The sequence below is a fragment of the Triturus cristatus genome, chromosome 10 (genome assembly GCF_964204655.1).
Source record: "Triturus cristatus chromosome 10, aTriCri1.1, whole genome shotgun sequence".
NCBI classification, from domain to species: Eukaryota; Metazoa; Chordata; class Amphibia; order Caudata; family Salamandridae; genus Triturus; species Triturus cristatus.
Genome location: NC_140593.1, coordinates 158,051,671 through 158,078,172, shown reverse-complemented (window position 1 = coordinate 158,078,172; position 26,502 = coordinate 158,051,671). Strand labels below are relative to the sequence as shown.

Here is a 26,502-nt window from a genome sequence, read left to right as displayed (position 1 = left end):
AATGTCTGCTAGTGGGAGGAGTTACATAAAATGGCTACCAATATGCATTCCAGGCACAGTAAGGAGGGCTGCAAGAAGCAGTAGACATACTCTGTGTGTGTTTGGGAGACACAAAAAGCTCATATTCATATGCTTTCTAGTGCCCAAGTCATGGTATGGTCAGGCACCTAGACTAACTCTAAAATGACTGCTGCATTGTAGCCCCGGTGCCTGACCTTAACATGGCTACTCATTGGACACAGGCTTCTCTCTGTGTGATGGAGACTCAATGAACATTACATCAAACCATTCACATTGTTCTCTTCATAACAAAACAGGGCCCTTCAAAGAATCCTTATAGCTAAAGCTCTCTCTTGTTTTAGAACAATGAATAAATGAATTTTTATAAATATATAACATTAATGCACTTATACTGTCAGTATAAGCATCTGTGTTGTAAATATTATACAATGCAGATGTCAAATAAGAGATTAAAAACTGTATAAAACGGATTACAACATTTATTCATAATCGTGTTAGCTAACTCCTTTCAATTCAGGATATATGTAACATTGCACTTAGCCAAACAAATATTTTAAATGAATACACATATATTGACATAGTATCGAGTGATGAAACGATATTTCTACTGGAATTCTAAAACTGTTACAAGTGTATTCCGCATTATTTGCACACATTATACACAACTTCCTACACAATAACTCATCGTTGTGTTCCTTCCACAGGTTTGTGATATGTTATTTGATGTCTACTTATTTTTACAATTCTCTGCACGTTATTCCTGCATCTATTCACAAACTGTTATTATGAAGAGGTGCCCAGTTATTTGTACAGTCATTCCTTTCTGTACAATATTTAAAATAGGTTCTACATTTGTATTCCAGCTTTCAGAGGGCTGGAAGCCCCTGTTTTACTCTTGTTTCTTTTCTCATATCACCTCGGGTGTTGCAGAGGAAACGGAAACAACCTCAGGCGGGAATGTTGCTTCCAAAATAAGATCTTCTAACCCCTTCGCCATCCCTATTCAGTAATGTCATGAACTTTGGAAAACCCCTCATACTTTTTTTGGTACATACGTCATTGGATCAAATAAATAAACATCCCGGTCACTTCGGGGTCAAAAAGGAAATAACATCCTGAGATTTAAGACACATATCTTTGCTCTGGATCCCCACGATAGAGTTTGCCAGAAAAAATATTTGTGACTCGGAGGGAACACAAGTAGTGTTTCACACAATACCTACTCTCCCCCCAGAGGGGGTGAGGTAGGCATGAATGTGACAGAGACTGAAACTGATGTATGGTTACTGAAACTAAAGAGAGGTGCAGACTGAGTGACTGAGACTGAGAGAGAGTTTCTGAGGCTGAGAGTGACTGAGTGTGACTGGCAGAGTGACTCAGTCCAAGCACGTGCTATCCCAGCATATGGGGGGCATAAGCCCACTGCGGGCCCAACCTATCTGCCTTTCTCACATACGCAGGGAAAGAGGTGCATTGTGGGTCTGTTCTGTCTCAGACTGTGGGGACAGTGGTCTCAGCCAAGTACCATTAGGAGAGCATCACATGCATGGCAAACACATTCATGACCCTTTGCGTTCGATTCACAAAGCTATCTTCCATGAGTAGCTGCGACTTACTCATGGGAATTCAGGTGTACGCATAGACCAAATCAAATGTAAGTCACACCTACTCACAGAAAAGTCTTTGGGAAACAGACGCATGATTCTTAAAGCTACTCCTAAAAACAACAGAGATGATGTCAGTGAGCTGCAGTCACTAATTGAACCTCACTGAAAAGCAATATTCGACTACACTCAGGGTAACTTCATTGTGCGCAAGAACATTGTGAGGAGGAGAGTTCAACCGTGCCTGGATCAAAGTTTTCTCCTCAAGACCTGAGTCAAACAATCAGACTATCACGGGTTATTTCATCGAACTCAATACTTTTTTTCTAACTAGTGAAAGATGATTCTAAAATGGCCGCCGTACCACCTTCACCGTAGGCCAGGTATGAAAATACAGGTTACGGTGTTGTTCGATCAAGACCTGATTTTCCATAATGTGTCACTAACAATCATTTCTGACAAGGAATATATCCTATGAACCCCAATACAGTCAACAACATTTTTAGAACCACCTGGAATGTGGCAGTGTGATAAGGACTGATATTTTTTGCCTTTGTACAGATATAAAATGATGAAAATTGATCCCAAGGTAAGAAGGGCCTTTTTGGGTTCTTTTGAGAGTGGTTCTTGATTTTGGAAGGTTGATAGACTTTGGGAGCCTTCTGCATCATAAACATTCATCAGTATCAGATTTCTGTGTCACTTTTAGATGCAATAGTAGTAAAAAGTGTTGTGTTGTCATACAGGCTTGGAAAAAGTATAAAATGGAAGACCTAGCAGGTAACGCCATTGTGCTTGGAAACATTCCTCTCTTCCTCCATGCCCAGATCTATGTGTGACTTGTCGGAACGACTGGCAAAGTCCAGATCTATGTCTGAATTATCGGAGGGATTGTCAAACCCCAGATCAATGTCTGAATTGTCGGGGGATTGTCAAACCCCAGATCTATGTCTGAATTGTCGGAGGGATTGGAAAACTTGAAATTGGTGTCTTGTGAAAGGGATCAGCGGTGCTTTGTCTGTTTCGCTAGGATTTCTCCAACCTGCTCTTACCGTGTCAGAGCATGGGATCAGAAGGATGTCAAGTACCTTACAAAGAGAGGGAGATATTATGTTCAAAAATGATAACTGAATACGCATGAAGGTTTAGTCATTTTTTCGGTCAGAGGTAATTAAGCCAGAAAATGGAAAAGGAGCAGAGGAAGGAACAAAAATAGGGAAAATGTGATAGGAGTTTATGCAAGTGCTTGCACTGAAGGGTAAGAACTGAAACGTGGCACTGCATGGGAGCCAACAGTCCCAAGGCATACATGGAAAGTGTGCCCGTCACCAGGCTTGGCTTTTATTGGCAGCCACAAATGGAGTAAGATGGGCTCCTCATACTCTGTTCCCTGATGTCACTGCACCTACTACAACATGGATAGCTACGATCCTTGACCGGGGAAAGTGAGCTCTTAAGTCTAGGTTGGAACACTGCCATTGAGGAAGGGGGGAGAACTCTGTGAGCCACAGAGAGTTAAAATGGGAGGGGCTTATATTTAGAGATGTAAACATGCAGCTAGCCCTTGGTTGGGTAGTGTGCTAAGTTATGCTTCTTTCATTGAGGCCCTATTGTAAGGTAACGTTGCACATGGTGTAAACCCCGTCTTTTTCCCAAGATTGCATCTTTGTGGAAATGTGGAAGATGGGAACAGAAGCCTCAGAACACTAAGCATTATCTAGGCACCAGGCATTGTCTAGGCACTAGGCATTGTCTAGGCACCAGGCATTGTCTAGGCACTAGGCATTGTCTAGGCGCCAGGCATTGTCTAGGCACTAGGCATTGTCTAGGCGCCAGGCATTGTCTAGGCACCAGGCATTGTCTAGGCACTAGGCATTTAGACAGTGAGTAATTAGGAGGCACAGCATATTCTGGATGTTATCAGCGGGCAAACTGGTAAACCCAACAACTTCCCTCTGAACCACAATCACACGAGTGCTCCTATTTAAAGGCACAATGGATAAGGGAAGACTGTACCGATGCCTACAATATGACATACCCAGTGTGCCACATAGGATTGTCTCTCGCTTACCTTTGGGGGTTTGTGGTGGGGGCTGCGTGGTGAGGTTCTCTTCGCTGCTGTTTAAGCTGCTTCCAGGAGACGTGCTGGCACCTGTAGGCGACAACAATGAAGCATAAGGGGTTAATGAGTGGTGTCTTCTAAGCAGGGCATGACCATGGTCTCAGATGTTGAGTATCATCCGACAGTACGAAGAACGAGCGTTTGGTCATACAGGCCATCACCACCTCTAAGCTAAGACCAACTCAGGTCTGATGGGCAAGTGCAGCACGTGGTATTTGTAGATGGTTTCAGATCACACCGACTGGGTTCACACATCTTTATTTATTTTTTATAATTTCCTATATTTTATTAAAGTACTGAATCACCACAATGCCAAAGAAGAAGCCATATTGAAGGACCATACTTACCTCACTAACATGCCACAAGTCTAAAGTTCAGCTGAAGCTCTTCTCAAGGACCTCTTGTCAACCACCCATCAACCTTTCTTCTAAATGTCAAAAAAGATAAAGGTCCTGGGCTTGTTATGGGAACCTATGTCACAGCTAAGGGGCAAGAGCCAATGCTACCATGTAAGGAAGCATCGCTTGTAGTCAGTACCTTAAATGAGGACCCCAGCGGTACATGATGCCAATATAGTGTCAGGACATGGAGCACAAATGTTGACATGTTTAAGGACCTGTTACCAGTCATGTTGGTGGAGAAGTGTGGCTCAATGGTTAGAGCGGCAGACCTTGATGCAGAGTTCTGGCCCGGGACCAGAGTTCAATCCCCCGCCTTGGGGGGTCTTGGATTCAATTTCCTCGGAGCAGATAATTCTTGCCTCGGTGCCTATTCTAATCATGGGTCCCACGGTGCAACTCTGGGCAATAGCTTGCTTAATCTCTACAACGGCACCAGCAGTGCTGGGATGCCTGGCTTCACCATGGGGGTGCCCAGGAGTGGACATTTCACAGGGAAAGGCCAGGAAGGGTTCCACAGCGGTATGAGTAAAAGCGCCAGGATACCCCCGTTGGGGGTGGCAGTGCGCTATACAAGTACATTTACATTTACATTTGGTGCCCAATGGAGGGAGTCACGCAGGTGCTTCATGAACCCCTGCTTTAGCAACTTCAACCGGGATGGGGTTCTTAATTGGAATTTTCTGTCTGCAACTCGGTAGAGAAAAGCTGAAAAATACTGCTATAAAGGAATAGAGCGTCAATAGAGGAGCAAGCAGGAGCAAGAAAGAGTGAAAAATGGGTAACTAGAAGAGGGAAAGATGGAAGCAATATTGAAAGGAAGAAAGGGGTGGAATAGGTGCATGGATAACTGGGTGTATGAATAAGTGGGGTGGACAGGTGATTGGGTGAAAGGGTGGTAAATGGATAGGAGAATTGACAGGTGAAAGGATGGGATAGTAAAGGGATGGATAAGTGAGTTAATGGTAGGTGGATGGAAAGGTGGAATGATGGCAGAGTAAATAGATGGATGGGAAGGTGTATGGACAGGTGGATGGACAGGTGGAAGGATGGCAGAGTAAAGAGATGGATGGGAAGGTGGATGGACAGGTTAAAGGATGGCAGAGTAAAGAGATGGATGGGAAGGTGGATGGACAGGTGGAAGGATGGCAGAGTAAAGAGATGGATGGGAAGGTGGATGGACAGGTTAAAGGATGGCAAAGTAAAGAGATGATGGGAAGGTGGATGGACAAGTTAAAGGATGGCAGAATAAAGGGATGATGAGTGGGTAAAAAGACTAGCAAACACGTGTCAGAGTAGATGGGCAAATGATGGATGGGTAGATGACAAAATGGAAGAATGTATGCTGGATGGATTGGTGGATGGCAGAATGGATGAATGGGCGGCAGTGGATGGATGGTTGGCAGAGTGGATGGCTGAGAAAGCATAGTAGATGAATGTATGGCAAAGTGGATGGATGAAAGGCAGAGAAAATGGATGGATGGATAGCAGAGTGGATGGATGAATCGATGGCAGGGTGGATGGATGGATTACAGTGTGGATGGATGGATGGAATAGGGAAAGACTTAATGATGGTTGAGAGAATTCATGGATGACAGAATTTGAAGTGAAATAGTGGATCTCGGCGGGTGGATGGAAGGGTGAAAGGATGAATGAATAGATAGTTGGTTTGGAAGAGACAAGGGAGCTCTTCTAGGGAGGGTTTAGCTCACTTGTTTCGCCTGCTTGGTGCCATCAAAAGTTTTAGTTCAAACTGTGGGGTATTTTAATTTTCTGGCTGCTTCCTTGAGTGAGTGAAATGTATGAATCAATCCTGTGTGTATGCCTCATGCAAGATATTGCCATAGTCTGGCTTGGTGTTCAGCAACAAAGCAGTGCTGTCGGAAATTCCTGAGTTCCTTATTCCTTCAGGACAGTCAGGTTGAAGAACTAGGATGAAACTACAGCTTTTATAGGTTTTTGTTTATTGTGCAAAGAGAAATATAGGAACACTATTATGTTTTTTTTTGCTTTCAGGCATTCAATATCACATGTCGTACTTGGCTTATATTCGAGTGGAGCGGTGTAATTGAGCTTCAGAAGAACCCTTGCCAAAAGTCTATCTTTTCCATACTCAATCGTAGTTCACACGCATCCATCCACCACTGAGTTTCCTGAAACAGTTGACACACCTCTTGTACATCACCCATCGCATCTTCCGGACAGCCCAGGTTTGATTGTGTATAATCTTCATACATATGAAAAGCTAAACCCCAGGCTCTGGAGATTCTTCATAGCAGCCTCACGTCAACATTAAAAAACACATGCTGAGCCCTGGGGTACTCTACGTACTGCTGGAACCAGAACCTCCTCAGAAACCACTGAAGTCTACACCAATTGGGTAAAACCCTCTGTTGGGTGCAGCTGAAACTATGACTACTGGCTCCAGCTACTGCAGTGGTCATCCAGGGCATAGAACACACCTCAGATGACAAGTAAGTAAAGTAGCACACAGCTAGTGCGGTCTGTTAGTTCTGTTAAAGTCTCGCGAGAGGCGTCTACATTTAGACTGGCAGAAGATGGTAGGCCAGCAAAATAGTCTTGCTTGAGGTGCTCTGTGATTCTAAGACCTAGAAACCATGACTCCTGGAGTGCATACCTTTTGTGTCTGCGGATTCTTTGTGTATGCCTTCACTGTGAATGAGTTTGGTGTGTCTGAAATGTGTTCACAACCGTGGGGCAACAAAGAGATTTTATTAACCTCAAATGATGCAACAACCTCCCAACAATTCCATAATTTCGTTCAGGGGCTGCAGGGAATTTGTCTGTGTAAAAAACCCTCAAGAAGTAAAGACTGGGCAGTATCTGAAGCTATGTTGGCGCTGGTCTGGTGTTTGTGATCACAATTAAAAAAACACGTGACAATGAAGGTGTCGAAAGTGCACCCAACTTCCTGTTCCTGCCTCTGTGACTGAACATGAAACTTTTTTTTATGTAATGGTGGCTTTTAAGTTTCATACCATGCAAATTAGGGAAGTCTACCAAAAAACAAATCTTCAGAGTCACAAAATGTTTCAGTGAGAATAACCTTTGGGGAAATCTGGTATTCGCCGATGGGTGGGTTTTTACCATCGCATTCTTTTTCAGTGCTGTAATGTGTAATGTTACTCCCTTGAGTGGTGCTGTGGACGCCACGAAACTTGAAATATGGTGAATGTGTTTATAAGTTTCCATCTACCGCTGTTATTATTAACTCACCAGATTTACACTTCACCAACAATTTAGTAAAGTTCCTTACAGATTTTTAGGAATGCCCTTATGGCCAAGCACACGACGTGCCATGGTTGTATGGGATTGTATGGTAGGTCCATATATACGTAGCTCTATATAGTTTGCCTTACAATAGTCACTGCATCAGGTGTTACGCTTCATACACAAGCCATGATTGCGTCGTATATTGTTCTCACCGAAGACTGAATTTGCTGAAGAGCTTTTTGAAACAAGGGGCAGCATATCCGTTGCTTAATAGTGTATCAGCCCACCCCCTCCTCTCATCTGGGCTGCATCCGTTATCTTTCACCTGTAACAAGCAAATGACCTTAAACCATCTTCATGATTGGTACAATGTTGACTCTCTCTTCATGGAGACTAAAGACTGAACACAAATTTTGTCTGAACAACCTTCTCTCATACATGAGCCGATACAAGACCTCAATGAGAAGTTCGCAGTGCTGTGGCGAACTCCAACTTCAAGTGCTTTCATCCGGGCACCTTAAGCACACACCAAACATATGCCATGAACTCAGGCAGCAATAGGACCTCAAGTTAACAGCGTATGGTATCAACGAGAATAGCCTCTCACATTTCCACCGTGATGGCTGACGTGGTGCCTACCATGTATCCCTCTCATGGCTTTTGGAAGAATTAACATTATGGTGAGAGCAGATAGAGAGCTTACTTCCTCCAGGCCCCAAATCTGCAGCACTTAACTTCTGGCAGACATAATAGGGTTATACAAGTTGCACAACAAGGCCCCCATGTATAGTAACAAACTATGGGCCTCATTTCTAGTTTGGCAGACATGGCACTTTGCCAAAAGTGTGGTGGTGTATTCTGACCGTCAATCTGGCAGACGGTGAGCCCTGTTTTGGATCTGGCAGACCGTCATGTTTTCACTGGTGGAGCCTCAATGGCTCCGCCTCCAGAAACCTTTCATCAATGGCCATGAGGACTTGGGGCCTTCCACCGACCTTATGATCTATCTTTTTTCCTGTTTGGGACCGCCAGGAAAAGCATGGCGGTCCCAAACAGAAAGAGAGAAGCACGACTCCCGCACGCTGGGAGAAACCTTCAGGGCGCCACAGTCATTAATATTTTGTTTTGAAAAAAACTCCCACTTCAGAAGCCTGTTTATCAAAAACGAAACAAATGTACTAAATGGCCGCATGAACCAAGGTGGTCGCTCAGCAAACTTCGATGATTTCTGAGGGGCTGCCATGGAGGTGGCTTCTCTGAAGTCAGAGAGATCTCCACGGGCAGAGAACTCTAAATTTAGCGGGGAGGCGGAGGTTATGACCCCTGTCATCCTGGAAGACTGCGGGCTGGGCGCCAAAACTCTAAATACGACCTATTTTCTCCAATTCTGCCTATTACATATATACAACCCCACCTGCCATCTCAAAGCGCGGGCTGTTGTAGGAGTGTATGAAAATATTGAGTTTTAAATCAACCTACAAAAATAGTGTGCCCAGAAAACAGTGCCCTCGGTATATCGACTATCACTCAACTTTCAAGTTAGGTAAATATAGGTCACGCGTAACTCTGCATTCACGTACCCGGTCTGGAAGTTGTCAAGGTACCTACGTGTGCAGTTAAGAACAGTAAATCTACATTTATCTATATATACTTACCGCGACTATATTGTGGAAGTGGGTATTTGGGGACAATATTTTTGTAGGATGATAAAAAAAAAAACTAAATAAAATGGTACACAACTGCCTGATTCGTGCTGTGCATGCAGCCGCAATCAAAACCATCCAAGATATTTATTTATTTTCTGACAAATCATGTTTCTAGAGGCTCAACATGAAATTAAGGAGACAATATTCTGGGGAACCATGGAACAGGAGAAGAGAACCCCATTCCAAGTCTTCTTCTTTGGTAGGGGTGTGATTTTATGTACAACAGAAGGTAATAGAATAATGAGGACTGGAAACCATTGCCTCTCCCTCACTGACCTTAGGACATTTGGTCCATATTCAAAGTAGCAATGCCAAGGGCACTACTACTTCCTGCCCTGCCTGCTTCACTGTGGTGGTCCTGAAATGTAGGGAAACTCCTACATGGAAGAGACATTTATGTAAATGACCATACCTGTCCAGTAGTGCTAAGTTGTCTTGCTGGGGCGCAGACTAGTTATTTTTGCCGATGGACCTAATTAGTTGTGTAGGTTTGGCGAGGGGAGATATACTAATGGTGAAGTAAGCACAAAGGACCCAGAGCTGGTCTGAACATTCTAAACTTGTACTGTACTTGAAAAATCGGCAGACGTCGAATGTATTAAACTAACAATCTGCAACAGAGTGTCAAACCATGTTGAGCCTCTGCAGTTCAATCTCTCTTACTCTTTTTAACATGGTCAAGTTAGAAAGCAACCCAATTGAGACTCACTGTCCGAGTCGTCAATTCCGCTGTCACAGACGCTGGGCACGTTTCGGCGCTTCATCTGCTCCAGGTGCTCCTCGTACTGGCATGGACCGCGGTCAAAGTCTAAGATGGCCTCGTCAAACTCTCGAAGGAGGTCACTCAGGTCCTCGTCATGGAAAACTGCAAAGAGAGAAGATCAAATGGACATCTCACAACTGGCGTTTAGAATGAGGTCATTGCCATCCAGGCATATAGCTATGTGAGAGAAGAAACACAAAGTCTGACAGCGTTACGAGTGACGCAGTACAATCGCATGGCCTTTGCTTTTGTTTAAAATCACCAAGAAACATTAACATCTTCTATGATAGTCCAGGCTTTTGCCCAGCCAATCAGAAGACTTAGAATGTAGCCAATAACTAATATTAGAACATTTTGCTGAGAGCTCCAGTGAAGACAATGGAGTGGGTCAGGATTAACATTTGCATGTCTCGATTTTATTCCAACATTCCAATGCTTGAATTCTATTTTTCCCTATTTATCATAGGAAATTACACCCACAGTGGGTGGAATCTCCTAATAGTATTTTAGCCCTTCTCTCCCCAGACAGTCTGGCTCTTAAATGTCCCTCGCACTTGTTATAGGTTTAAGCTGCTAGGATTGAGGGCCTTTAGCAGCCAGTATGGCCCTCGGCAGGGAGCTATGAAGAAATAATAGCACTCAGAGTGAAATATTGAGATCTGGAGAGTCAATCAGAATGCTTCCAATTCGGGCAATAAAGCCTCTTATAGACTGAGAATGGACACATTCTGTGGTTGCCGGATCTCAAAGCCTGTGGTGTCTTGGAAGTCCTATAGTCCAAACGCTGTTCTGAGGAGCAGAATATGTACAGAATGGGCTCAGCCACCTGCATTTTTCTAGTTTGTTTTTCATGGATATTGGACTCATTTTAACACTCAGACAGGGGGGAGCCTGATGATGAAGACGCTGATCACCGACTGTGGTTAGCTGATTAACAGCCCTTAGTGCCACAGCTGCTGACATTCTGCCATTATAAAGGAATTTCCATGTGAGCAAGCTCACTCCACGGGTGAATTTGTGACTGTTTCAGGGCCCTAAAGCAAACGTAGGTGCAGACCCTCAAACTCATTCGGTTGTGAGCCTTTCTCAGGTGGTTTCCTACCATAAAGACACACATCTATTGACTCCCATTGTCCAGCTGCCAGGTGTCTGCCACCCAAACCCTGCACCATCCTTCCCTGTGCTATAAGAAAGCAAAGCAGGGATAAGAACCAACAGAAGACCAGACCTCTGCCTAACCATTAGACTGGGTACTGCTCTGTCCAGCTGACAACTGGCCCGAACTCCACATTTTATCATGTCTAGTGCACAACAAGCACTGATCTTTATAGGTCACCTGATTTCAGGAACTGACCAATAAGGTTGGGCCAACTAATGCCAATACCTTTATGCTGTATTGTTTATTTATGTTTCCCGACTGTTAACTACCTTAATGCTGTATTGTTTTACACTCTTTGGTCGACTGTAACGACCCACACGAATCCTCACATGTATCTCGAATAAACTTCTTTGCATAACAAGTAAAGCGCTGGGATACCTGCGGGTCTAGCCAGCACTATATAAAACTCTAAAATAAATAAATAATATACAAAGAGTTGCGGAATATTCCATTGTGCAGGTCTTAAAGGGGTGCTTTTATCGGTGGGCAGTGCTCAACCAGGAAGCAAGGTGCACCATCTTGGGACTTGGGTCTGCTGCTCCCTTTACTCCTCTCCCTACTACCCCCTACTCTCCACCAACACAGAGGCTAAAGGCAGTGGAAAGACCATGACATCGTGTACACTCATGCTCACACACCACGGCAGAAATATAGAAATCCCATTAAGTGCAGAATACGGGCACATTAATATTGCACAGAAACGTATGGGGGCACGACTGCGTTCACAGAAATTTTGTGAGAACACTCTCCAATGGAAGTCCAGCGTCAACATGGCAAATGACTATTGGTCACTACTGTGGCAAATTAATGGCAATTACATTATTGGGCTAATCTTAGAATTGATGGGATACATTTTTTGGTTTGCTTGTGCCCGAGCGTCCAATGGTCCCAACGCTTGTCCATAGATCCAAAGGATTCTTTCTGATCAGAATTTCAGACTCTAGATTAGGGGATCCAGGCCCATCATCTGATCAGTGCAGGGGCCAGAGGCCTCCTCAAGTCCACTTTCTGCTCCCACCTCTACCACTGGTCGGTAGATCATTCACATGTATGTGCATGTCCACACGCACCATGGGCGTGCAGCGAAAGCCCGCATAGGGTAGGTGGTATCTAAATGGATTCTCCTAGCACTTGAGGCCTTAACTGGCACTTCAGTGAAGATTACAGAAAACTAATAGGTGAAAAGAGAAAACGCCAGAGGAATAAACTATTGAGCTGGTGACAGTTAGGAGAAAAGGCGCAAAGTGGTGCAGATTTGAAAATCTTCCAACTGTGTACGTTAATGTGTTGAGTACAGCATGGTCCTACCGCACCCTTATCAGCGACGGTTTTAGTTATTTTTCAAACCACCCACCCAACGCCTGTACCAAATGCCAACTTCGCATTCATATATCTCCCCCGCCCATGCCTTGACACTAAACCCACAGCCACAGAAGTGCTGAGTAATGCAAACTCCAGCGCGCCCCTTGCAAAGCTGCTTGGATATGATACTGCCTTATGAGCGTTACTGATAAATTACCCATGACTGGAGATTTACAGAGGTTTATAGATTTAACACTGAAACGCTATCAAGTTCCTAAAACGGAATAAAAAACATTTTTTTTTAAATGTACCTAGTGTAGATTTAAGTCCACGTATCATACGCTGCAAGCATGATTTCTTAGTGCACCTAGTGGTATGAAGAGACGAGGGGTCACTCTACCACAAACATGGTTTGCAGGGGCATGCAATTTTACTATGATGATTTAGGTGAAATATTGCATTAATATAAAGAAATTATGCTGACCCTATTGGTAGAGTGGTTGGTAACATGCGGGCCTCGCTCACTGGCATACCATGGAGAAAGGATGTCTCACTCTATGCAGGCACAACCACCGAACTCATGCAAAGACTCCAGACAATCCAGAACGCAGCAGCCAGACTGATCCTCAACCTGCCCAAGAGGACACACATCACCCAGCACCTGAAGGATCTCTCCTGGCTCCCCATCCAGAAGAGATGCTACTTCAAGCTTCAGACACACGCACACAAGGCCCTCCAAAACCAAGGACCAGCATACATGAACTAACAGCTGCACTTCCATCGACCAACCAGGATTCTCCGCTCCACACACCTCGCCCTCACACAGACACCACTTATCCACTGCTGCCGCTCCGGAGGACGCTCCTTCTCCCACCTCGCCTCCAAAGCCTGGAACTCACTCCCCCCTTACCTCTACACTGCCCTCTTCGTAACCAACTTCAGGAAGAGACTCAAGACCTGGCTCTTCGACTGATACCTGCAGCACAGCGCCTGGATACCCTCTGGGGTGATTAGCCGCGCTATACCAATACGACTTGATTGATTGATGTCTGAAAACAATACAAAAGTCTCACAATGTACCATGTTGTGATTGCTACGCTCCGTGAGCACAGTCGATCTGAGAAATTCTGGCGTGACATGCCCAGTTTTGTTAAATCTTTGCGGTTAAGTCAACCATGTCCAGGCCATCCATGTCTGACTCTTTGCAATGGTTGTCACCTTTCTCTTCAGACGTCCAGCGTAAAAACCATCTTTGATGGCTAGTCTGGTGGCCGACTCTAATATCCTGGGGCTACCTCGTGCCCAAAGACATAAAAACAGAAGCACTCCTGATAAGTCCATAATCACATGGCATTGGCAAGAAACTTAACACCCACGTGCCATGCCGTGGCTTCCCTCATTCCTGATGCTGCAGAACCTAGAAGAACAGTCAAGTACCAATCGAACCTCCAAAGTCATCTGTGGCTTAGAGTGGGAACTTGTGTACATGAGATTTATCGTTGAGTCTGGCTTCGTCCATTCAGAAACCTAGGATTTACTGCAATAGTGGGATTTTGTCTCTGCGTCTTGGAGACGCTGTCCAATGCAAAGCTGGGAAGAAGACTGATGCTAATTGGGCCCTTAACTGCCAGATACCTCTGACATCACTGCTGTCAGTTCCACTGAAGTTAAAGCTTGACACCCGGGGTGCTGTGAATCCTGGCATTGCCCAGTCTGGCCCTGCTTTATTTGCACTGGTGAACTTCATGGCTCTTTGCAGTGCTTAATTTGTAAAAGAATAAATGCCGGGTCCAAAATTTGGCTCAGAAGTGTTTATTCTGTGCTATTGAAGGCCGAGCGCCAAATACCAAGGCTCCGTAGTCCTGATTCCACTTCATGCCTCTTTAATCCACCACCTCACTCTCCCTGCTTCTTCATCCCACCCTTTCAGGTTATTGTTCATCCCTTCTTTTCTTTCTGTTAGTTTTTCCATCTATCTCCTCCTCCTTCATTCCTCTTTTGTGTTTATCTCTCTATTGCTCTGGATCAAAGAGTGTTGAGGAAAAATAAGTGCCGGTCCCCAAAAATGAGTACCTGTAGGCCCCACCTGTAAGCACTGGCTCAAATTAAGCACTGGCTGTTTGATGATATGTTATGATATGATACGGTACACTTTCAGCAGTAAATTTCAGGCTCAGGGGGCCCAAGCTTAGATGATATTTTGCCCGTGTTGAAAACATATTACCGTAAGCAAAGCCACGCACTATTGAAGAACACAAAGGGTTCTTCTGAGAGAGGTTTCTAAAATGTCCTGCTTTCTCCGTCTGCATTTTCCAAATCTGCTCCTCCGCCTATTCTCACATTTAAGGACAACACTGAATGAATTAAAAGATTCAAACAGGGGGGCTTCGTCCGACTGTCTTATAACCCCTATGCTAATTGCATTTAAACATAAACAAGCATTGGTGGTGTATAAGAGCCGCAACGATTTATTCATGAAATGGACTTCACATTGTGATACTCTTCTCACGCCCTGGATATGCAATGCCTCCTAAAACTCCTTGGAAATGTCATCTTATCTCACAAAAAACAGGCCTGCATCTGACTGCTCGCCTTACCTCCAAGAAAAGTAATTTAGCCACTGAGTCCCAGTCCTAGATACCCTGACTCAGCTGCCTTTTGAAAGAAGAATATTTCAATTACCTGCAAGGCCTCAAATACAGCCCCCCAAATACCTCTTCAAGAAGCTAACAGTCTCATGTGAAGCCATAAATGTCAGGAACAAAAATATCATGTGCCTACATTTCACAAGAAACCCCCTCCAGCTGGAGCCTTCTCGGAATCCCTTAAGGTACCTGGAGCGCTGCACCCCTGCTCTTCCTACCTCCAAAGCATCTTTAAACAAGTCTTTGCATGAAGTTTAATCAAATAATTCTTATGTAGGATTTCAATGCCTATCTAGTCGTACTATTGTAATCTCAATGCATCTTTCAAATTGTATTTTTCCATTTACATAGATTTAATTTATATGTTTAACATGAGTAAGTGCAGTCCTCCTGCTCTTTGAATTTGGGCCTGGCCTGCACTCTAAATCACAATAACATTTTAAAAATGCGCAGAATAGCTACAAATGTTGCATTCTGAGTGCCACGTTCCTTCTGTTTGAAGACAACCTTTTCATTCCAAATCTCCACGTTCCTTTTGACATGCCTGTGATCTTGGGGAAGCTATATTTGACTGTCTGTTACTCATTTCTCATTAAAAACGCGGGAAAGAGTTAAACCAAATCTGAACCAAATAAGATGTTCCCCCTTGAGCCGTCCTTGCTTCCTTCTTCAAGGCATGGCAACTGCACATACATGTTCACCAGCCACAGAGGCCTTCTAATAAATAGAACGAAGATCTCATGCACATAGATCTGTTTTTACAGGAGTTTCATGTGTTTATCATACAATCTCTTGTACCTTAATACTAAATGCTGAAATAGTATTACCATGGACGTGAATTAATCATCTAGACAGATAACAGACTCCAGCACTGGGCGTCTGTCATTTTATGTTATGCAGTTTTTGTATAGCGCCGCCTTCGCTTACTTCTTGGCACTTTAGGTTCTCATGCACAAACTGACGTCAGTGATTCTGGGCCTACCCTAAGAAGCGTCTCTGTGGGGCTGAAGACCAGAGGGGACTTTCCATCCTTCCTCTGGTCAGTGTGGGTGCTGTGGCTTGTAAGGCCCCCGGTGGTTTCTGGGGACACAGGTCTTATGTTATGACCCAGATTTTGAGACATGGCCTGGGTTATCTCCTAGGGGTGCTGGGGTGGTTTGGATTTTACAGCCCTCCACCTGCCCCCTCTCACCGATGGCAGCGTTGTCGACCCCCATGTTCGCATCTTGAGCCCTTCCTAAAAAAGAAGTGGAGCTGCATCAGACTCTTCATAGCGCTGCGTTTGTGACTTTCCTGTTTCTTGGCGGGTGTATTGCTCTTGACCTAAGTTCTAATGGAGCCAGGTCACACTGGGTTCTTGTTTTCTGTTTCCCTGTTGTTGGGGCAGAACCATTCCCATTTCATCCGGAGTCTCTGATCTTGAATCACTTTTCTCGTCTACTTGTGCCTGACGGGTAGGGTCAGTGCGTGAATCCCTCAGTCCCCGGCTAGGACTGCCCTGCCAGGGTCCATGTCTCTTTGGTTCCCATTCCCCAAGGCAGGCTCGCCTGCCCCTTGCCCCTGGTGAGTTCTTGCCCATGAGGCTCTCTGTCCTGGGGCGGCAAGGTTCCACCAATACCTCAGTTCAGCAGTGCCAAGCTCTACTGTCAGTGACGAATGAAGGATAGCGCTACCGCCAGTGACGAATGAAGGACAGCTCTACTGTCAGTGACAAATGAAGGATAGCTCTGCTGTCTGTGACAAATGGAGGACAGCTGTGCTGTCTATGACAAGTAAAGGATAGCTCTGCTGTCTATGACAAGTAAAGGATAGCTCTGCCGACTGTGACAAGTGAAGGATAGCTCTACTGTCAGTGACAAGTGAAGGATAGCTCTGCTGTCTGTGACAAATGGAGGACAGCTGTGCTGTCTATGACAAGTAAAGGATAGCTCTGCCGACTGTGACAAGTGAAGGATAGCTCTGCTGTCAGTGACAAATGAAGGATAGCTCTGCTGTCTGTGACAAATGGAGGACAGCTGTGCTGTCTATGACAAGTAAAGGATAGCTCTGCCGACTGTGACAAGTGAAGGATAGCTCTGCTGTCTGTGTCAAATGGAGGACAGCTGTGCTGTCTATGACAAGTAAAGAATAGCTATGCCGATTGTGACAAGTGAAGGATAGCTCTGCCGACTGTGACAAGTGAAGGACACCTCCGCGATCTGTGATAAGCGAAGGCTAACTTTTCTGTCTCTGACAAGTGAAGGATAGCTCTGCTGTCTGCGACAAGTGAAGGATAGCGCTGCTGTCTGCGACAAGTGAAGGATAGCGCTGCTGTCTGCGACAAGTGAAGGATAGATCTGCTGTCTGTGACGAGTGAGGGATAGATATGCTGTCTGAGACAAGTGAAGGATAGCTCTGCTGTCTGCGACAAGTGAAGGATAGATCTGCTGTCCGTGACAAGTGAAAGACCGCTCTGCTGTCTGTGATAAGTGAAGGATAGCTCTGTTGTCTGCGGCATGTGAAGGATTGCTCTGCTGTCTGTGAAGAGTGAGTGATAGATCTGCTGTCTGTGATAAGTGAAGGATAGCTCTGTTGTCTGCGGCATGTGAAGGATAGCTCTGCTGTCTGTGAAGAGTGAGGGATAGATCTGCCGTCTGTGACAAGTGAAGGGTAGCTCTGCTGTCTGCGACGAGTGAAGGATAGATCTGCTGTCCGTGACAAGTGAAGGATGGCTATGCTGTCCATGACAAGTGAAGGATAGCTATGCTGTCTGTGATAAGTGAAGGATAGCTCTGTTGTCTGCGGCATGTGAAGGATAGCTCTGCTGTCTGCGACGAGTGAAGGATAGATCTGCTGTCCGTGACAAGTGAAGGACAGCTCTGCTGTTCGTGACAAGTGAAGGATAGCTATGCTGTCCGTGACAAGTGAAGGATAGCTATGCTGTCTGTGATAAGTGAAGGATAGCTCTGTTGTCTGCGGCATGTGAAGGATAGCTCTGCTGTCTGTGAAGCGTGAGGGATAGATCTGCTGTCTGTGACAATTGAAGGATAGCTCTGCTGTCTGCGACGAGTGAAGGATAGATCTGCTGTCTGTGACAAGTGAAGGGTAGCTCTGCTGTCTGTTACAAGTGAAGGACAGCTCTGCTGTCCGTGACAAGTGAATGACAACTCTGCTGTCTGTGACAAGTGAAGGAGAGCTCTGCTGCCTGTGACATGCGGAGGATAGACCTGCTGTCTGCGACAAGCAAAGGACAGATCTGCTGTCTGTGACAAATGCAGGCTAGCTCTGTTCTCTGTGACAAGTGAAGGGTAGCTCTGCTGTCTGTTACAAGTGAATGACAACTCTGCTGTCTGTGACAAGTGAAGGAGAGCTCTGCTGCCTGTGACATGCGGAGGATAGACCTGCTGTCTGCGACAAGCAAAGGACAGATCTGCTGTCTGTGACAAATGCAGGCTAGCTCTGTTCTCTGTGACAAGTGAAGGGTAGCTCTGCTGTCTGTTACAAGTGAAGGACAGCTCTGCTGTCCGTGACAAGTGAATGACAACTCTGCTGTCTGTGACAAGTGAAGGAGAGCTCTGTCTGTGAAAAGGGAAGTATAGCTCAACTGTCTGTGACAAGTGAGGGGTAGCTCTGCTGTCCGTGACAAGTGAGAGATAGCGCTGCTGTCTTTGACGAGTGAAGGATAGCTCTGATGTCAGTGACAAGTGAAGAATAGTTTTGCTGTCAGTGACAAGTGAAGGATAGCTCTGATGTCAGTGACAAGTGAAGAATAGTTTTGCTGTCAGTGACAAGTGAAGGATAGCTCTGATGTCAGTGACAAGTGAAGAATAGTTTTGCTGTTTAGTGACAAGTGAAGGATAGCGCTGCTGTCTGCACTGAGCAAGGAATAAGTCAGCTGGGCAAGAGGAGGCTCAGCGCCATCCCATGTGCGTGTTTGTCCTTTTGCTGCCACCGCTGGCCGGAAGGGTTGCGATAGGATCAGCCTCACCCTGGACGAGGTGCCACATTCTGCTCCTCTAGCATTGCCAGTTGCGTCACATATAATGCTTCTTGCGCGATCTTGCACCCCACTTGCTCGTGGCGCCATTGGAGGCAGCAGAGAATTCTACTGTTATAGCTCCGGACCAGCCGGGCAAGCACCTATTCCCTGTGCTGGTTGCCAGAGCTGTCTGGACAGCTGTGAGATATCTCTGCTGTCTGTGACAAGTGAGGGATAGTTCTGCTGTCTGTGACAGGTGTGGGATAACGCAGCTGCCTGTGACAAGTGTGGGGTAGCTCAGCTGTCTGTGACAGGTGCAGGATACCTCTGTGGGTTTTGACAAGTGAGAGATAGATCTGCTGTCCACACCAAGGTTGAGAACAAGCTGTGCCGGGTGAGACTCAGCTGCGTCGATGACAAGGGTTTTGCTTTTTGCTCCTGTCGCTGGCCTCTTAGAACACTCGCACTTTCTTCTAGATGTTTGTGAGAAGGTACTCCAATGGTCTGTGTATTAGTTAGAAACGACTTACTATGTATTTCTTTAATTGGACCTGTCTTTTTTAATACATTTAATTTATTTATAAAGCGCAGTGTGCAGCTGGGAGCCGCCTCGGAGAGCTTTGGGTGGTAGAGTGAGGTGACTGTAAGGTTGAGGAGCTAAGAGGCACCAGAGCATTGGCCATACTGCAACAGCCACAGTGTGGCTGCACGGCGGGTCCGGCTTTAGCCATCTATCCAGTACTGCACCAGTCACAGTATGGCTGCACGGCGGGTCCGGCTTTAGCCATCTATCCAATAGTGCACCAGTCACAGTGTGGCTGCGCGGCGGGTCCATCATTTCCTTTGGTTTTTGCTTTGTTCGCCATAAGTTGGCAGGGTATGCTCAGACGTGAGTCCCTTGCTCACTTTGCAATTGGATTCAAGCAAGCCTGGCTGAAGACGGCTGAAATGCCAGAAACCGGTCCTAGGAAGCTTGTTTCCGGTCCAGGGAAGACATGGCTTGGCAGTTCGGGCTGGACTGTTCCCATGAGGCACAGGGTCAGACTGATTTGCATAGGGCCATGTCTGAATTGGGGTGGCAGAGTGGGCTAAAGAACGGTGATGGATTAAACCCAGATCAGTTGACTGGGGGTGAGTGCTTGCAATGTTCAACACTCCGTCCATCATTTCCTTTGGTTTTTGCACGGCGGGTCCGGCATTAGTCATCAATCCGGTACTGCACCAGTCACAGTGTGGCTGCACGGAGGGTCTGGCTTTAGCTCTCTATCCGATTCTGCACCAGCCACAGTGTGCCTGCATAGTGCGTCTGGCTTTAGTCCTCTATCCGGTACTGCACCAGTCACAGTATGGCTGCACGGCGGGTCCGGCTTTAACCATCTATCCAGTACTGCACCAGTCACAGTATGGCTGCACGGCGGGTCCGGCTTTAGCCATCTATCCAGTACTGCACCAGTCACAGTATGGCTGCACGGCGGGTCCGGCTTCAGCCATCTATCCAGTACTGCACCAGTCACAGTATGGCTGCACGGCGGGTCGGACTTTAGTCATCTATCCAGTACTGCACCAGTCACAGTGTGGCTGCACGGAGGGTCTGGCTTTAGCTCTCTATCCGATTCTGCACCAGCCACAGTGTGCCTGCATAGTGCGTCTGGCTTTAGTCCTCTATCCGGTACTGCACCAGTCACAGTTATGTTATGTTATGTTATGTTATGTTATGTTATATTGCATTTGTAAAGCGCGCAGTTACTCAAGAGTGTCCCGGCGCTGAGCGCAACTGGGGAACCCATCCTGGCTTTCCCTGTGAGATGATCCCTACTGGGAATCTCCATGGTGAAGACAAGCATCCCCGGCGCTAATGGGGCCGTAAGTGGAGATTAAGCAAGCTATTGCCCAGAGTTGCTGAGTGGGATCCATGATTAGAGAAGGCACCGAGAGAATTATCGTGTCCGCTGACCTTAGCCCAAGACCCTGCCGCGTCGGGAATCGAACCGTGGTCCCGGGCCGACTTCTGCTTACGGGTCTGCCACCTCTAACCAGTGAGCCACACCAATCCACCAGTGTGGCTGCGCGGCGGGTCCGGCTTTAGCCATCTATCCAGTACTGCACCAGTCACAGTATGGCTGCACGGCGGGTCCGGCTTTAGCCATCTATCCAGTACTGCACCAGTCACAGTATGGCTGCATGGCGGGTCCGGCTTTAGCCATCTATCCAGTACTGCACCAGTCACAGTGTGGCTGCGCGGCGGGTCCGGCTTTAGTCCTCTATCCGGTACTGCACCAGTCACAGTGTGGCTGCGCGGCGGGTCCGGCTTTAGTCATGTATCCGGTACTGCACCAGCCACAGTGTGGCTGCATAGTGCGTCTGGCTTTAGTCATCTATCTGGTACTGCTTCAGCCACAGTGTGGCTGCATGGCCGGTCCGGCATTAGTCATCAATCCGGTACTGCACCAGTCACAGTGTGGCTGCGCGGCGGGTCCGGCTTTAGTCATCTATCCGGTACTGCACCAGTCACAGTGTGGCTGCACGACGGGTCCGGCTTTAGTCATCTATCTGGTACTACACCCGCCACAGTGTGGCTGTACGTTGGGTTCGGCTTTAGTCATCTATCCGTTACTGCACCAGCCACAGTGTGGCTGCACGGTGGGTTCGGCTTTAGTTATCTATCCGTTACTGCACCAGCCACAGTATGGCTGCACGGCGGGTCCGGCTTTAGTCATCTATCCGGTATTGCACCACCCACAGTGTGGCTGTGCGGCGGGTCCGGCTTTAGTCCTCTATCCAGTACTACACCAGCCACAGTGTAGCTGCATAGTGTGTCTGGCTTTAGTCATCTAACTGGTACTGCACCAGCCACAGTGTGGCTGCACGGAGGGTCTGGCTTTAGCTCTCTATCCGATACTGCACCAGCCACAGTGTGCCTGCATAGTGCATCTGGCTTTAGTCATCTATCTGGTACAGCACCAGCCACAGTGTGGCTGCACGGTGGGTCCGGCTTTAGTCACCTATTCGGTACTGCACCAGCCACAGTGTCGCTGCATGGCGAGTCTGGCTTTAGCCCTCTATCCGATACTGCAACAGCCGGAGTCTGGCTGCACGGCGGGTCCGGCTTTAGTCATCTATCCGGTACTGCAACAGCCACAGTGTGGCTGCACGGTGGGTCCGGCTTTAGTCATCTATCCGGTACTGCACCAGCCACAGTGTGGCTGCATGGCGGGTCTGGCTTTAGCCCTCTATCCGATACTGAAACAGCCGGAGTGTGGCTACATGATGGGTCCGGCTTTAGTCATCTAACGGGTACTGCTCCAGCCACAGTGTGGCTGCACGGTGGGTTCGGCTTCAGTCATCTATCCAGTACTGCACCAACCACAGTGTGGCTGCACGGCGGGTCCGGCTTTAGTCATCTAGCCTGTACTGCACCAGTCACAGTGTGGCTGCACGGCGGGTCCGGCTTTAGTCATCTATCCAGTACTGCACCAGCCACAGTGTGGCTGCGCAGCGGGTCCGGCTTTAGTCCTCTATCCAGTACTACACCAGCCACAGTGTAGCTGCATAGTGTGTCTGGCTTTAGTCATCTAACTGGTACTGCACCAGCCACAGTGTGGCTGCACGGAGGGTCTGGCTTTAGCTCTCTATCCGATACTGCACCAGCCACAGTGTGCCTGCATAGTGCATCTGGCTTTAGTCATCTATCTGGTACAGCACCAGCCACAGTGTGGCTGCACGGTGGGTCCGGCTTTAGTCACCTATCCGGTACTGCACCAGCCACAGTGTGGCTGCATGGCGGGTCTGGCTTTAGCCCTCTATCCGATACTGCAACAGCCGGAGTCTGGCTGCACGGCGGGTCCGGCTTTAGTCATCTATCCGGTACTGCAACAGCCACAGTGTGGCTGCACGGTGGGTCCGGCTTTAGTCATCTATCCGGTACTGCACCAGCCACAGTGTGGCTGCATGGCGGGTCTGGCTTTAGCCCTCTATCCGATACTGCAACAGCCGGAGTGTGGCTGCATGATGGGTCCGGCTTTAGTCATCTAACGGGTACTGCTCCAGCCACAGTGTGGCTGCACGGTGGGTTCGGCTTCAGTCATCTATCCAGTACTGCACCAACCACAGTGTGGCTGCACGGCGGGTCCGGCTTTAGTCATCTAGCCTGTACTGCACCAGTCACAGTGTGGCTGCACGGCGGGTCCGGCTTTAGTCATCTATCCAGTACTGCACCAGCCACAGTGTGGCTGCGCAGCGGGTCCGGCTTTAGTCCTCTATCCGGTACTGCACCAGTCAAAGTGTGGCTGCATGGCGGGTCCGGCATTAGTCATCAATCCGGTACTGCACCAGTCACAGTGTGGCTGCGCGGCGGGTCCGGCTTTAGTCAACTATCTGGGACTGCACCAGCCACAGTGTGGCTGCATGGCAGGTCCAGCTATAGCCCTCTATCCGATACTGCACCAGCCAGAGTGTGGCTGCACGTTAGTCTGGCTTTAGTCCTCTATCCCGCCCTGCACAAGCCAGTGTGGCTGCATGGCGGTTCCGGCTTTAGTCATCTATCTGGTACTGCACCATCCACAGAGTGGCTGCACAGCGGGTCCAGCTTTAGTCATCTATCCGGTACTGCACCAGCCACAGTGTGACTGCACGGTGGGTCCAGCTTTAGTCATCTATCCAGTACTGCACCAGCCACAGTGTGGCTGCATGGCGGGTCCGGCTTTAGCCCTCTATCCGATACTGCACCAGCCACAGTGTGGCTTCATGGTGGGTTCGGCTTTAGCCCTCTATCCGATACTGCACCAGCCAGAATGTGGCTGCACAACTGGTCCGGCTTTAGTCATCTATCTAATACTACACCCGCCACAGTGTGGCTGCAGGGTGGGTTCGGCTTTAGTCATCTAGCCATTACTGCACCAGCCACAGTGTGGCTGCACGGCGGGTCCGGCTTTAGTCATCTATCCGTTACTGCACCAGCCACAGTATGGCTGCACGGCGGGTCCGGCTTTAGTCATCTATCCGTTACTGCACCAGCCACAGAATGGCTGCATGGCGGGTCCGGCGTTAGTCATCTTATCTATCCGGTCTGATGGACATGGATGTTCCCCAGGAAGTCTACAACACAACCTGGTACAGCGGTATGTTCTTGGTAGAAGGTTGAACAGAAGAGGTGGGTTTTCGAGCATGCCATCTAAAAGCAGCCCCCTAAACTGCAGGCCACTGTGAAATGGGTGGTGAAATGGGCAGTCCAGCCTGGCAAGATGAGTTCGAATAAGGGCAAGATCACCTCAACCGTCCAATCTGCAGAAGGTACGTAAATTGAGCGCTATTGAATTTACAGCACTTAGAAAGCACTTGAGTGCTGAGTGAAGCATTATAATTCTGATATATATATATACATATATTATCTACTGGCGGTCGCCAGTAGATAGTTATAGTTAGGACCATGTTTCCATAGGAAATCCGCAACATTCTATTTGGAATAACTTTGGCGCCGATTGACGAATCCTCGCGAAATTCTCAAAATAGGTGGGGCGCTCCGCTCCGCTCCTTCCCTGAAAGTCTCGGGGGGATTCGTCAAGCAGGGGCTGAGAAAAAGGGGGGGTCCCAAAACGCGTTTTCCCCATGCATTTTTCCATAGGACCTTTAGTCCGAGCTACAGCCCGAACGGCTGAACAGAATTACTTGAAATTTGGCAGAGAGGTAGTCCTCAGGTCAGGGATGTGCCTTTTGTAGGTCTCGTGTAAATCTGTTCAGTATTTCCTGAGAAAATAGCATTTAAATCAATATATATATCTATAGGCGCGCTCCGAGCGCGTACCGTAAGCTTACCGTACGCGCACACCACCGTGCGCGAGCGCGATTCTGATTGGTTGTTAGATCTTATTAAACATTTGAATCGGTCGAAACCAGGAAGTGTCGGCCGCCATTTTGTCTCTCGCACTCTGAGGGGGTGAAAAACAAAGGTGGAGAACGTGAAAAGGGGGCAGGGTGGACAGTTCCTGACCCCCTAGCCTTTGTCAGGGGGTCCCAGAAGGACCCCCAAGGGCAAAAATTAATTGTAATTTTTTTTCCAAAAATCGCGGAATGCGCGTAGCGTACGCGCATGGCGTAAACGGAAAAATTCTGCGAACTTCGCGTAACGATTCCGCGACTGCACGTACCGTACGCGCACGGCAAAAAAAAAATTTCAAAAAGGAGAGATTAAAAAAAAATAAAAAAAATTGTGAGGTAAGGTTGGCTCTTAAAAGAGCCGTTGTGTTAATACAGGGATAGAGGAAAGAAAGAATGGGAATATTATGAACGTCTACAAACGTGCTGGTCTATCTTATTGTTAATAAGGGAAACACTGGTCTCCCCAAAAACAATAAGACCACAACACGTTGTACACCTCATTGAAACCCTCCGAAATCGAGGGTTAATGTCCAGAGGAGCTGAAGAAGGTGATGCTCCCACCTCAGAGGAAGGGCTCAGCTGAGCTGCCGATGATGTACTCGGCTGAGCTTCTGAGGTTGGGCTCCGGTGACTTACTGAAGAGTTTTCTTCAGTATGTCGAGCAAAGGTCCTGGGATGTTTATCCCTAATGTGTCTCATCATAGAGTGATTTCCAAAGGAATACTTCTTCCTTGGATTTCCTCTAGATAAAACACGGTCACAAAGTGTGCAAGTGACCAATGGAGCATTCACCTTTTTCTGCCCCTCTGGAAAAGTAAAATACTCCCACACAAAAGAATTCTTTTGTTTCCTCCTTCTCTGTCTGATGATGGTGCTGCTAGGCTCACTCTCAGAAGAGGACTGCTGCTCTGCCATTGTATCTCAATGTCAATTCAGCTCCTTCTCCTAGGGGATCTCAAGCAGTAATGAGAGGAATGGGTGTGGTGTTGGAAGTTTCTGGAACTGAAAGTAGTTTAAACCAATGAAAAGTGTTCTTTCTGGATCACATGACCTACCGTGCGCGCTCCGTAAGCTTACGCTACGCGCTCGTAAACAAGTACGCATGCGCAAACATGACGTAAACATGCGCTTATGGAGCGCCTACGGAGCGCGTACGTAGAACGCACTCGCACATGCGCATTACACGCACCCGCGTAACCGCGACGTTGGTTCCGCGCAACGCGCATGCGTGTACGCGTTGCCGAAGAAGTACGCATGCGTACATACGTCACGTACGTATCACGTAAGCGCACCGTACTTATGACGTACGGAGCGCGTAGCGTCAGCTTACCGCACGCGCACGGCAAAAAATCCATTAAAAAAAAAAATGAAAAGTTTCAAGGGTTGTAGAAGATAATAACTGTGATGTACAACTATATGTAAACATTAATTTTTAAAAAATTAACCATTCCATAATGCAGGATATAGTACATATATTATTTTATACATAGGGTGGATATTATTTTTTAACAAAAATCTAAAAAAAAAAAAAAAAAAATTGCATTTAAAAAACCTTTGAAATTCACTGAAAAAACCATAGGTTTCACAAACGTTATAGTTAGGAATTAGCATTTAAAAAACCTTGCAAATTCACTGAAAAAACCATAGGTTTCACACATGTTATAGTTAGCAGGACATTTCACTCGTGAAAAACCAATGAAATTCCCCCGTTATAGT

The 26,502-nt window shown here is 47.1% G+C and overlaps 1 protein-coding gene across 1 annotated transcript in view; it reads right to left on the bottom strand.

Moving 5' to 3' along the window:
- Nucleotides 1-26,502, bottom strand: part of LOC146789132 (regulator of cell cycle RGCC-like) — a 46,416-nt gene that overhangs the window by 7,152 nt on the left and 12,762 nt on the right. Inside the window, exons 2-3 of the mRNA XM_085630704.1 lie at nucleotides 9,795-9,950; nucleotides 3,697-3,777 (exon numbers count right to left, since the gene is read on the bottom strand). Of these exons, the coding sequence (XP_085486830.1) occupies nucleotides 3,697-3,777; nucleotides 9,795-9,950 (237 nt within the window). The remainder of the gene's footprint in view (nucleotides 1-3,696; nucleotides 3,778-9,794; nucleotides 9,951-26,502) is intronic.